Source organism: Malurus melanocephalus, unplaced genomic scaffold, assembly GCF_030028575.1.
Source record: "Malurus melanocephalus ecotype Western Australia unplaced genomic scaffold, MMel_1.1 scaffold_187, whole genome shotgun sequence".
NCBI classification, from domain to species: Eukaryota; Metazoa; Chordata; class Aves; order Passeriformes; family Maluridae; genus Malurus; species Malurus melanocephalus.
The window spans coordinates 970583-985094 of record NW_026623419.1 but is presented as its reverse complement, the minus strand read 5'-3'; the positions used below and the strand labels follow the sequence as shown (position 1 = coordinate 985094).

General features: G+C 46.9%; 1 protein-coding gene across 1 annotated transcript in view; it reads right to left on the bottom strand.

Annotated features, from left to right (window-relative positions):
• The window catches only part of PHLPP1 (PH domain and leucine rich repeat protein phosphatase 1), a 135819-nt gene extending 124276 nt beyond the window's left edge, over positions 1-11543 (bottom strand). The window contains exon 1 of the mRNA XM_057373132.1: positions 10054-11543. Within this exon, the coding sequence (XP_057229115.1) occupies positions 10054-11404 (1351 nt within the window). The 5' untranslated portion in view covers positions 11405-11543. The remainder of the gene's footprint in view (positions 1-10053) is intronic.
• Between the last annotated feature and the right edge of the window lie 2969 nt (positions 11544-14512).

Below are 14512 nucleotides of genomic sequence, written 5' to 3'. Positions count from 1 at the left end.
AACAACAAATCCGAAAAGGAAGATAAGGCACATCCCCAGCAACTTCCCAGAGCTTGGATATTTCACATATTTTTGATTCCAACTTTCAATCAGTCCTTTTTTTTTTATTAGCTAGGGCATCCAACACAAAAAGGTTAACTGCTTGCACTGAAAAGATATAAGCCATGGGCTACTTCTAAATAATTAATCTTTAATCCACACCACCACACTATGTATGAACTCCATGCCTTTACAAAGACAATACATTACAAGTCCTCGACTCAGGAATAGTTTTGCATAATTACATATTACACAGCTTTRAAGAAACTCCTGTTGTTATTTCTGAAATGTTATATTGCATCTCTCACACATATATGATTAACTTCCCTTTGAGATACATCCTGCTCGCTGCCTGCAGACTATCATGCTTTAGTGTTTGTGGCCATGAAATACTGGTACCAGAAGAAACCAAGAGGTCCTAGACTGTTAATTTCAATTCATTAGACACCTTAGCCATCTTCCAGATGTTCCACCATTTCATTCTTAACACCTTTTGTCATTAACTTTCTTACTTTAATAGACAAGCTTTATAGCATGAAAGCAAATAGACATAGATGCAGAAAGTCAACAGTGACACACAATAATTATGTCTGATACAACCTAGTAAGTTTCATAAATAAAATGATTGCTCACTGATCTCCCCTAGAGGTCTGCCTGTCCCACTAAGTTACACACAGAAGAAAGAAAAGTACCTTCCTCCGTCACTTACTARTYCTGCACTTCAGTCACAACAACCCCATGTGGAGCCACTGGGGCTGGGGGGCAGAACGGATAGAAAGCTGCCCAGTGGAARAGGACCTGGGAGTGCTGGTTGAGAGCAGCTGTACATGAGCCCATGKGTCCTCAGGAGGCCAAGAAGGCCAAAGGCATCCTGGTCTCTATCAGCAATAGTGTGGCCAGCAGGACCAGGGCAGCGACCACCCTCCTTTACTTGGCATTGGTGAGACTGCACCTCGAATCCTGTGTCCAGTTCTGGGCCACTCACAACAAGGAGGACACTGAGGTGCTGGAGAGTGTCCAGAGAAGGGCAACGGAGCTGGCGAGGGATCTGGAGCACAAATCTTGTGAGAAGCAGCTGAGGGAGCTGGGGTTCTTTAGCCTGGAGAAAAGAAGGTTCAGGGGAGACCCTATCATTCTCTACAGCCCCCTGAAAGGAGGGTGTAGCCAAGTAGGCAGTGGTCTCTTTTCCCAGGCAACAAGTGACAGGACAAAACAAAACAAACTCAAGCTGCACCTGATAAGGTTAAAGTTGGGCAGCAGGAAGAATTTCTTCYCAGAAAGAGTGGTYAGGCATTCAAATAGCCTGGCCAGGAAGGTCACCAGCCCTGAAAGCATTGAAGAAGCAACAGGAGATATCTCTCAGTGTTTAGTTGGCATGGAGGTGGTCAATCAAAGGCTGGATTCAATGACCTTGGAGGTCTTTTCCAACCTTAACAATTCTATGAATTTGAGTCAATAAATCAACTCATGATAAGGAGTCACTGGTTCATCTGACTAATCATCTGATAAGCAAGTAGATTGCACACAGCTAGCTTTGCCACTTGTAGGACTCTAAGCACAAACCCAGTGCTCCTACTTACTATCTGCTGTAAGAAAAAGGTTAGAGAGGATCTGACAGTAAGACAAAGCAAGTGCTTGACTTAGAACCACAAAACATCATAGTACACAATTCTGATTAGAAAACTCACTGTCCACTTAGATACTTAAAACTTTCAAGGCAGCTTTAAAACTGATGAGAGCTGGTTAGATAGAGCTCTTTCTTCCACGGCCTTTATATAAGCAAAATTGTTGCTGGTAAGAACTCCTAAGCTTTTCTGTACCATTCATATTAGAGCCAATAATAGCTTGAACTAGGCATAGTTATTGTTTAAAGAAGCATGCAGTTTTTCAAAGTTTTTCAAAGGAAAAGAGTCAGTATTATTCTCATCAACTGAAGGTGCCTGAATCACAGGTTTTGTTCTATCCTTAATGCTGCATCTAYAATTCCCTCCTCCCCAGAGCACACATTCCGAAAAGGAGTGGCCTGCTACTTATCTTAATTACAGGTCTTACTATCTCTTTCTCTTTGGACACAAAGCTTCATAAATCGAACAAACAGGAAGAGAAACTGCATTCAAATTATATAATGAGGTTTATGTAAATCGCACCTACAGCCCAGGGTCCTGAACTTCAAAGGCATTCCAGCTCCTCGTTACCCCTTGGACCAAGGCCCATTGTTTTGTCTTTATTTAAATAAGTTGGCACAGCATTTGGAGTGCTCCAAGATGAGAGGAACCAGTTCAAGTGGCTATTATGGTGTTTTGAGAATTATGAATACAATCCAGAGCCTAGTAAAGCTGAAGATTCCCATTGCCACTGCACAAGACCAAGAACAATTAATACCCCGCTAAGGGACAAATTTACCTCTGGCAAACAAAAACAATGTTGAGTTAAACTCTAAAAGTCTTGCCCACTTACACAATTTTCATTTTCTTTCTACTAAGAACTAAACTAGATAAAACTTGAGAGAAAAATCCCCTGAAACTCAGTATTTTGCATCAATTTGCAACTATGTAAATAGTTATTCTTAGCTGTCAAATCGAGAAACACACTTAGTTGAGCAATGATTATTTTCAGCATCCCTCCAAATAAGTCAAAGCCAGCTGGAAGAAATTTTACTTCCCTATCGACAGAAAAAGCTTCAAAGAATAGTATGCTACGTTGTGAAATTAAATGACTCTCCACTCCAGAAGGGCTTTCTTCCTGATTTTACAGTTGTCACTTTTARATGCAATGGCCTCCAAAGAACAATTTTTGCCCCCTAAATAATGGGGGGATGGAGTAGGAAGTGGAGTACAAAATCCCCAAGAGATTATGTACCATTCCCACTCTTTCACATATTTAACCACATCCATAGGAGCAGAACATCTTGGCCATCAGATCCCAATGGTCAGGACTAGCTAGCTAACTAACCAAGGAAGCAAAAGGAATCCTGGTTGGGGGCAACTGTCATAAAGAACCTGGACTATCAACTTATGTAATTAAATGATTTTATGTGACAGTGGCAGAGAGTACAGAGGGCCCTGGTGACCACATCCATGGTGAGTAACAGACAAGACCCCAATAGGCAATTACTAATAGTGCCTTTTTTTAAACAAACACCACCGTGGGTGTGCCAGCACAGGCACCACAGAAAACTAGTTCCACTATTAATTTTGCCTACATGAAAWCCTGAATGAAACTTCAGCAGAACACAATATTTTCATTCATTTAAAACCCCATACATCCCTCCGTGCTGGTATGACAGCTGCTGCATTCCAAATAGCAAGTCATGTTTTCTCTTTACGTTTAACCCTTTATTATATAGCACACACATGTGTGCTATAGTAAAGCTAAGAGYAAAATAAAATACATAATAAATAACAATATTTAAGTTTAAAATTCTCAGATACCTAAGATTATTTTAGTATATAACAGYAATCAGTGGGAAAATGTTCAACTAGAATTTGCCACAAGTTGTTTTTAGAAAACGGTATCTATGTTAAGATACCTCCCTAGATAAATGCCAGCCTAATTGATAAAAAACTAATCTACAATGAATACTGGTTATTTTCTAGTGAAAAATGTACAAATTATTCACACAAAAAAGGCAATACTGCAGCTAATTCAACTGTCCAGAAAAGCCATTTAAGGACAAAAGTTGCACAAAGAATAAAACACAGCATGAAAATGAAATGAAGTACAAAACTGAAAAACCTAGAATTTTCACAGTAATTTTCTGCCATAATATTTATAGAGTTTAACTACCTCAAATCTGTCCACAACTCTGACACTACTATGCAGCTGTAATTTTAACAGGTTTTCAATCTCTCAGATGACTCKCAAAGCAAGATACCATTCCTTTTTTTTTTTAAATGAGGATCATTGTTCTCCTGTGATGGCTCTTAAATATCCTGTGAAGGGGTTAGTGTTTCAGAATTCCTGTCTTGGAGGCAATATAGAAAAAGTTAAGACTCATTCATTTTTCAGTGAGTTTGAAACTTTTTAGTTGTTTATGAAGGTTGGTTTCTATTAAATATCTCTGAGAAGGAAAAACAAAGCTGAAATCACACAGCCAAGACAGTGAAGTTTACAAACCTGAAGTTATTTTGGTAAACCCACTCTACCCTTTTTACTAGAGTTAAGCTTCCCCACTCAAACTGCAACTGACTTAAGCATCAAAACCTATTCCATTTGAATATACACACACACGTAAAATATTTTACCAAMATACCCTCAAAGGTAACTGCATCATTCAGTTCTCTGGGTCAAAGAATGCAATTATTACAGGGTTACTCCAAACAAACGGCTTCCCAGAGTGTAAATCCTCATTTGAGCAAAAGTTCTAAAATAGAGCAATGAAACTGACTCCAGGGAAGCTGAAAACACGTACACAAGCACTTTGATCTGATCTAAAATGTCAGTGTGCCCCATTCCACAAGCAGTGAAATAATGAAACACCAAATACTAAGTCAAACTATCTGCTTCTGTCCAAAGCAAAGAGAAGATCAATTTTGGGTTTTCTTTTTTCCCCCTAAAWTAAGATACTAATAGCTTAAATAGTTATTCAAAATGATTGCCCCTTAAATGCAGGGGGAAATTAATCTGGAAGCACAATAAGGTACAGGTTCCCTCCAAATTAAAAAGCTGAGTGTAAGAAGCAGCCGGATTTCCATCTCCAAACTTCTGTTTAGATAACTTCTAAACTTATTTTTCAAACTGACCAGTGCAGGCAGGTTGTCTTACACTCGCCTCTTTTCCACACGATCACTTATATAACAAATAAATACCTCTTTTTTAGAAAGAGATTGTTTCAACTACCAGAGTAGGTTTTGATAGTTAAGAACCATACACCAGTTGCTAATACTGGTTTAAATTAATCTTAATTTTTGTACAATTAAGCAGTACCTTCCCAAGTACCACACAGTGCTTTAGATGCATAGCAGTCTGCCAGTGTCCTAACAGAACAGATGGATGCTTTAATTACAGAAGGGCTCTTAGGTATACCAGCAATTCCATCACCAAGAGGATGTTTATGTACAGTTAAAAAAAAGGGGGAGAAATAACTATTAAAAAATGCAAGAGGGACAGTATTAAAATACATTAAGGAAAAGAAAAAGGAATGCCATGTTCTGTGCTTCAGCAGGGAAGAAATTCAGCTCYTGGATGTATCAATTTAGGTACTACATATTGAGTATATATAGTAACTGATAAGTGCACCACACTAAAATCTCCCGTGTTGGTACTTAACACGTACTTAAGTTATGGATGCTAGCCAGGAGCACAACAAAATTTAAAAGTTGCAAAAATCATTGTACTTAACAGCTGTCACATACCAAAGCTCAACTGCAGCAGCACCAGCATTCCAGCATTATCTGCACGGCTCCTCCTGCGCAGGAGGAGAGGCTGCTGCACTCTGAGAGCCCCCCCCGAAAGCTGCCTACCTCAGAAAGACCCCATTCCACCAGGAGATAAGCAAACGGCTATGCACATGAACAGGYGGAGCCAGCCAAAGGCACTGCAACCATTTCAAACTTTCCTGCAGAACAGGACTAGAAATGTCATTACCTTGGGACCGACACGGACCAAGCCTAGATTTAAACTGCTATATAGCTGAAATGTGAGAATTTCCCAAAGAGGCAARTTTTAGGTATTACTTCTCTTTGCAGGAGATGCCAACACATAAAGGATTACAAGGTAMAAGAATGTTCATCTGAGTCACGTTAGGAAGAAAAAAAAAAAATCAGGATCGTAGCAGCCCTAGGCAGAGGTTGTTTTTCCTTTCGGTTTCAGAGAAGTTCACAGAGACCTCTCCTGTCCAATCACACCTGCAAAAAGACATCCACTCACATTAATGTGAATTAATTCCTTTCAGGTTAAAGAAGCTGATCCTGACACTAGATCTTCCCACCCTCTTCTTTACCAGACAGAACAACATCTCTTGTAACGTACTGCAAGACTAAGCCAGATTCATTCTTCTTCACAGCTTTCTAAAAGACCACGTGAGCCAAAAGGATCTCTTCCCAAATAACATCTGACAGCCAGATGCAAAATTAACACCCTTAATTCCATCTGGCATTTCTTAGTGTTCTGCCTATAGGCATTCATCTACTGAAAAAGTGATATATTTGATGACACCAGCAGGTGCAGAAGCCCTATGTCACATCAGGGGGCAGAGAATTTAATGGCAGCCAAGTGCCAGAATCAGAAAGAACATCACCTTTCAGCAAAAATAAAAAAAAAAAAAAATCCTCAAACATCCGTTGTCCTGAGCCAGTCTTCAAAGCCAGGATCATGTTAATCACACTCCTCACCATGCAGAAGCTCCAGAACACAGGACTGTATATTAATTCCGTACTTATTTTTTATCTAAAACAAATAGGCAGTTTTGCAGCTTTTAATAAGATTGTTGTATTAGTCTGTTTTTCCTTTTACATGCAAATTATAGGGAAGTCAAGGCCACTGGGACAACAATTATTYTTATGGAGCAATAAGGAATACTCTAACTTGCTTGCAAGAAGCCTTCTGGATCACAGCCACTCTTGAGGTTTTAGGAATACTTTAGGTAGTCTGACCTAATCAGTCTCCAGCAACAATATCACGTCTGTAATTGCACTATGGATTCTTACAAAGTTCCATAACTCAGTCACGCAATATCCCAGCAGAAAGCCGTTTAACCATATCCTTTTAAATAGAGATTAAGTATTTCAAACTTTGAGGACATTACCTTTTGTTAAGACAGATTTCAACAGAGAGAAAAACAGACATGCCTGACCAATCACTAATGCCCAGTTTTGCTCAAATGGATGTTACAGAGAGTAGGATCAGCCCCTTAAAGCTGTAGGGGATTTTGTTTTAGCAGTGGTGTTATCCTTTTAATGCTTGAGTCAAGACACTGAAGAAATCAACAACATTCACACTCTTAAGGAAGAAAAGGAGAGGAGACATCAAAATAAACATGTACTAACCACATTGTGAAACAAACCAAGGCACTGTACAGGAAGCACTTTTACCTTCTTAGTGTCCCATTTTGGTTTTGAGGGTTTTTTAAAGACCATTTCGTATTTCATTTACAGAGTATTTGTGGACTGCTATTTATTAAGAAAACTGTTTTGTCACAGCAGAAAAACCTGATTCTCTGCAGTTCTCCTTCCAGTAATTTTTTTAATCTGTGCTTTCCAGTTTCCACAACAGGAGAAATTACCAGCCTACAGCAATCACTACAATTATTTGCTATACTGCCTTATTTGAAATTTGTAATGATATGCTTCAATACAGCCATCTTCCAGTCTTAAAACTCTGCTTCAATACAGCCATCTTCCAGTCTTAAAACTCTCTCTCCCCAGAAATAAAAAAAACCCCTGCGTTCCGTTCTTCTCTCCGCACTCCAGGGGGATTAGGTGAAAGAATTCTTTTTAGAAGCAATGCAATAAWTCCAACCTAGGTTTATGCCATTTTACATCAGTACAAGACCAGTATCACCAAATCCTACTGAGACAGCTTGCAGGAAATTACAGGGATAGAGATGCTAGTGGTTCTCTATCCATTGGGACAAGCCAGGCTGCTTCAATCAACGAAGTCCTAGGCAAACAGGAAATCACTGGTTTAAAGCTTTCCTTAGGGTATGATCCTGGAGGATCACTTATTAAAMAGGTACTTCTCCTAAGCAAAACACCTAACTTTGGGGCCAAAAAACCKCTCCCCTTTCCAGAGTAATTTGGTGGGTATTCTTTTTAAGTGTCTCTCCTTCCCTCCCTTTCAACTTCGGGGTGTGTGCATGTACAACATAAGGAAGCAGAGATAACTTGCCAAGACAGTTACATAAAATCAGTATGATTACATATCAGTAATATTTTCTTAGCTGTTTTTGGCTGGTCTGGTACATTGGATGCTGCAACCTTTCTGTTACAAGCACCTGATCACAGGTGTTTTAGATGTTGATCACAGATCCCCTCAAAGAGATAAGAATTTCAAAAAACGCTGCACTTTTGAAGTACAGAGGCATACTTGTTAGCATATGAACTTGCATAAGAAATTTGCATTAATTTAATCCTGTGTATGCTCACAGAAATACCCTTCCATCCAGTAGTTTTGCACAAGGAAGTCTAAAATGTACAAGCTACATTAGCAGTCAAGTTGAGACACTGAAATAAAACAGAGTTGGAACATCCTCATTTAGCATGTATAATTAATCATTTAATGCATTAGAACTACAYGCAAACAGGCTTAACTGTGTGTAAGACTTCACTATGTTTGCTGATTGTGTTTTCTTTAGAACACATCCTGTTAGAAAAGGAGGCACAGCTGTCCCAATTTAAAACACGTGTGTGCATCCCCATTTAATGGTGGGGTGGGACTGGAAATAAAGGAARCAACATCCCTCCCAACATCACCTGCTGACTTCCATCCTCAACAGCACAGTACAAGAACATAAAGACTACAATCATCATCTGAAAAAAGTATGCTAAGCTACTTTCTAACCCCAAAGCATCTAACCTATTTCTGTCAATTCCTTTAACAAATACTACTTTTGCACTCGTTATGCAGGGGTCAYTGTACAATCAAAAAAATCTGAAGAAAAGCTGAATTGACCACTTGCCACCACTCCCACATTCTCTTCAGAATAAAGAAGGGCACTTATCCAGCATACTGTTCTCCTTTCCAYCCCACCATTACCGACTCCATTTGACATTCAGCGGAATTCACTCGAGAAAAGAATCTCTGTATTTTGCAGAGTTAAGGCGTTGAATTCTCACGGTTCACTGAAGGACCATTCTGCACAGCCAACTCAGTAAGGGGATGGATGGCATGTGCTACTTTGCTAGCACGACCTCATCTCGGGATATCACATTTACCCATTTCACAGGAAAACTTACTGRGTATTTGAATGCATATTTGGACATTAAACAATTTCTTCTTTTTGAAGAGATGTACAGGRCAGTTAAAATCCAAGAAGTTCCAAGATTACAGTAAGTCTTTTACACAAACCAACTCAACTGACACACAAGGTATTTTTAAACCTCCCTAAAACTGCAGAAGGTTGCATAATTACAACGTGGGAGCTAACTTTTCCACCCAACACTCTCCAAATTCTGTACTGTATACCGTAACAGCAAAGCTCCATTACAAAGCTTCTACCTTTACATTACAGACTTCTGGACCACCCCGCTTCCAAAGACCATGACCTAAGCTTTCCTACTTCTCTCACTTACTCCCTCAGTCTCTCAGTGAAATCCCASCACTCTAACGGGAAAAACTATATGCCAATAACGCGGAAAGTGCAGGATTTTATTGCAAGAATGCACCGCTCTCAGCTCWGGCATCTGCGCGCCCTGCACTGCTGTAGCCTATTTCAGGAGCAGAACCTACGCGGGGCTTCCCCCTGGGGAGGGAGCCGGCCGTGCCCTCAGCTCCGCGATGGGGCGGGCTCGGTGCTCCCCGGAGCGAGCACGCAGCTCCGCTAAACCGTGAGCGAGCTGCCGGCATCCCGCAAACATTTGAAACAGCCTTCGACCTCCCGTGCCCGGCAGCGGCACCGATGCAATTTCTCGTCGCTAGGGAAAGCAGTAGATTAAGGCTGATTTAACCTCGAACGCCCAGTGCCGCTGCTGGGAACGGGAAAACAACACAAGCGCGACCTCCATTACCGAAGCGGTGAAGGGAGGGGAGGCTGCCCTGGGCACAGCACTGGGGTAGCCTGAGCGCCGCTGACACGGCAGCTTCGCTCGGCAGCCGGCTCGGGGCAGCGCTCCTCACCGCCGCCGGGGACCTCCCGGCACGGCCCCTCCCCGGCGCGGAGACACCCGCGGGCCGCCTTCCCCGTGACAGGGGACAGCCCCGGGCCACCTTCCCCGTGACAGGGGACAGCCCCGGCGGCGCAGCAGCGCCCAGCCGCCCGCACGCCCTCGGCTCACCCCGGCGCCCGCCGCGCCGGCAAACGCGGCCGTGGGCGCGGCCCCCGCCCCTTCCCCACGGTCGCCCCCCGGCCCCGCTCACCGGCATAGAAGCGGATAAGGCAGCCGGTCTCCGAGTCCATGCCCTCCTCCTGCACCCGCCACAGGTCCCGGAAGCCCAGCTGGGAGAGGTAGTCGTTCTGGATCTGCAGCGGCTTCTCGTGGGCCTCCAGCCGGCGGCTGGTCTCCCCGTGGAGCTGCACGTACAGGGCGGGCGGCCCCGCCGGCTGCTCCCGCCCGCCGGCCGCGCCCGCCGGCACCCCCACTGCCCGCCCCGGGGGCAGCTCCCCCGGGCAGGGGGGGCCCCGGCCCGACCCCGCACCTGCTTCTTCCACCCCGTCGGGGGGCGCCGGCTCCACCTCCAGCTCGTCCGAGGAGGACGAGCCGCCGCCGCCGCCGCTGCTGTAGGGGTCCAGCCGGTCGGAGACGCTCTCGGCGCTGGGGCTGAAGCTCTCGGTGTCGGAGCCGGCCGGCCCCAGTTCCCCCAGCAGTGAGGGGCAGGAGAGCGGCGGCCCCGCAAGGTACAGTTCGGCCGGCGGCGCCCCGGRGCTCAAGTCGGAGGGCGCCGGGCTCGGCCGGCCGCCGGCTAAGTCGCTCTCCTCGGCGCCGCTGCACAGCGGCAGGCGGTCGGGCCGCGCCGCTTCCCCGCAGCCTCCTCCGGGCAGCCCGCTCCGCGTCCCCCGCCGGCTCCTGGGCTTCTCGTCCGGCTGCGGCCGCAGCCCCTCGGCCGCGGGCTCGGGCGGCGCCTCGGCGGGGSCCGCCGGCGGCTCGGGCGGGGGCTGCGGCGGCGGCGCGCCCGCCTTGCCCAGCACTCGCACCACGCTGCTGCCGCCCCGGTGGCCGAGCTGCTGTAGCCGGGCGGCCACCTCGGCGGCCGTGGTCTCCAGGGTGCAGAGCACCGGGCGCAGGTAGCAGTTCATGTGCCGCTCGTAGACGTGGACGCAGCCCCGCTGCARGTCCCGCCGCACCCAGTCCCGCTCCGGGGGCTGCAAAGGCTGCAGCTGCCGGGGCGGCTTCAGCAGCAGYAGCGCCTTCCTGTCCAAGCTGCGGGTGCCCAGCGAGGGGGCCGGGGAGCCGCCGGCAGAGGGGGAGGCGGCGGAGAGGTTCCTCTTCAGCCTTCCCCGCCGTAGAAGCAGGGAATTAGCGCTGCCGGCCCCGCCGGGGGCCGCCGGAGTCCCGCTGGCCGCCAGCGCCGCGGGAGGAGCGAAGCCGCCGGCTCCCCCTCGCCTCCGCCGCGGGCCGCCGGCTGCTTTGCCGTCCAGCTGCCCGCCGCCGCCCGACGGCTCCGCGCCGCTCTCCGCCTGACTCCTCCTGCCCGGGGAGCCGCTCTCCGGCTCCCCCCGCCCGCTTCCCGCCGTCGGGGCTTCTGCCGCTCGCTGCTGCGCGGGCTCCATCGCCCGCGGGGCCGGGGATGCCGCCGCCGCCCTGCTGGGAACGCCGCTCGGCGCGGCGCGGGGGGGCCGAGCGGAGCGCGGCGCCGCGTCCCGGGGGTGGGGGGATTACGTAGCAGCCGCGGGAAGCATTCCGCCGGTGCCCGGCTCAGTCCCGYTCCCCGGCTGTCGCCAGCGCCATTAGGGAGGGAGGCAGACGGGGAAGGAGCGAGCGATCCCRCCGCCGTCCGCCGCTGCCCGCGCGCGCGCGGCTCATGAATATTAACCAGCCGACGGGGAGCGAGGGAGGCTCGCGAGGGTGACGCCACCGCTCGCGCGGCGGGGCGGGGCCTCGCCGATAAACACAGCGTGACTCCCAGCCGGCCGGGCGGCGCGCGGGGGCCGCTGGGAGCTGTAGTCCCGCGCCGGCCGCAAGTCCCGGCAGTCCCGCGGCTTCCCGCCCGCTCCGTGGGCCGCGCAGGCTCGGGAGCGGGAGCTCGGATGGGAGGCCGGGCCTGCGTTAGGGCGGGGGCCAGGTACACACAGGGACTCCCGCCGCTCCCCCGGACTGGCCTGGGCAGACGTARCGTGCCGCCGCCGTTCCGCACGGCGCGGGGATGAATCCGTGTGAAAATTATTCCAGGACTTTATCCCGCGCTCCGTGTTTGTATTCCTTAGGTCTGGTCAGGGGGTTTTGCAGGTCCAGTGACCGCACTCAGCGCCCTGGCCCATCTGACACGTTCTTCTCGTTAGCTGCCTCGGCGCATAACCCAAGCACTGACCCCGGGCGATCTTCTCCTCTGGAACGGGAGATGATTTCTTCAGATCCAAGATGGAGAGAGACATGGAAATGTGGGTGGGAAACATACATGTGTATATACGCACACGTACCGTAATAAGAGCTGCTTTGGGAGTAGACACATAGAACGTTTCACTGCCATTTGTCTGTCATTGTATTTCAGGGAATAAATTACTTAAGATTCCTRCTTGTAGAAAATTACTTAGAAGCAGCCATTAAATTATTTTTCAAGAAGCACCTCCATGATTTAAAACAAATCACTGAAAAGGAAAATTAGAACCAGATACATTCAATTAGCCTTGTAGACTTGTGGGGTTTTATACTGCAAGGACACCACACAACGGAATTCAGAGAAATCACTTGTGGTCCTGGAGATGTTTTAGCAGAGTAATGCTGTCTGGATGGGCCTGTAACTGCCTGAGATCTCTCCTTTTWAATACATTTTGTAAAATCACAGTGAAGCTTCTTGCCAGATATTCATCAAAAACGCAATAGACTGCAATAAACTAGGAGTTCTGGGCAATTGACCAGTTACGTCAATATTAGGGGAGATAAATCATCACCAAGAATAAGAATCACCAAGAAGAATGAGATAAATTCTTAGTCAAACGTTATTTTTAGTTGGCCTTTTTAGTGCACACTTATACTATATGAACCATAAATAAGTCAGAACTATAATAAAATTAAAGTTTACCTCCCCTAATAAAACATTTCTCCACACTTCCACATTACAGTTTTCATACCAAGTAGAAGCAGATGAAACATGGCGCAGAAAACAGGTATTCCCCAAGGAACTTGCAATGGAAACATGTAGCTACCTTTTAAAAGTTTTTTGTAACAACACAGCTGATATTTACCTGTGTGTGAAAACCACCCGCTTTCTGGGCAGAGCAGTCTGAAAATTAACGTTGGTCTGATTGTGTACTTTGTGCTGGCTTATATCTAGAGCTGCAGTAACCAGCAGGAACATCTCTGGAATTCAAGAGCACAGGCTGACAGAAGATGACGGTAGCACTTGGCTGTTAAAGGCTTAAACTGGTGCCCAGAATCTCCTCTGACAGTAGCAGCATGCAGCAGAAGTCAGCACTGAGTATGTGAGCTCCAGTTCTGGCTGCTTCAGGCATTCTGATGCATTTCTACTGCTTTGCACCACCCGTGTGCCACCTACTTCATAGAGGTTACACCAGGTCCCCTGATTTAAAGTGTGAGAGATTGTTCTGCATGCCAACACACATGCACACACTCTCAAAAGAAGGAGAAAGCAAGCTCTAGGGACATTATTATTAACAGTAATACTTGAAATGGTTCTGGAAAACAGTTTGAATCCCTTCTCCTCTTTGGTGGGAGTGGTGAGAGAGAAGATCTATCTTTCTCARACTGCTCATACACACACAGGAGAAATCCAAAACACAGAACCAAAGAGATGTCTCCTGGGGCTTCCAATTTTCTCCCTTGTGGCTGGAGGTACCACATCCTACATGTTAGTGAGGTCCTCCTAATACGGCAGATAAACTAGCTGAACATCAGTTTGAACTGAGCTCAGCTGGTTTGTCCTCTGCCCTAACTGGAAGACTGTCCCAGGGCCACCCTGCCCTCCCTGTTGGGAAATTCCTTCCAATTTTTGGCCTGAATTTTACACATGGGTAAATGTCTATGCACAACACTGCATTGCCCTTTGACTCAAATAGGTGTCGGTTGGTTTTTTTTTAACCCCAGAGCGTTTACCCCGAGATACTTAGAGGCAGCAGCAGTATACCCTGGCAGGCTGTGTTTTCTCCCTTTGGTAGACTAAACACACTCTTGTTGTGTTCTCTGAGGAGATGATAGTTCGCATAGTGTAGGAACATGCAGTTAAGGTCATTTGGACAGCCTTGGGTCAGATCCTGGATTGGTACAGCCACCACTCTGGATTTACTCCGCGAGTCCACACAGAGCAGCCACCGCTGTGATACAACTCGGAGAAGTGGTCAGGGACTGAGCTGACCTTGCTCTCCCTTCTTGCCAGGCTAACTCACCATTGCCAGCAGCCTTACTCATGAAGGGCTTTATGCAATTAAAAACCAAAGTAGCTGTACTAAACTCGGGGGCGGGGGGTGGATAAGAATTCTTGGATTTATTGCTGCCCTGTGAAATTTGTTCAGAAGGCTGCAATGAGGCTTCCGGCATCCTATGAATCTTGAGTTAAGCCATGAGGAGAAAAGAGAGAGTGYAGTAGATTTTCATATTCTGCTGAATATGAAGGAGGCAGCTTCTGTAGTGGCCTAGCACCTCCAAATGTTAGCAGTACCCAGCCTGGTTATTTTTGTATTATGCAGGAAATCTCTATATATGCA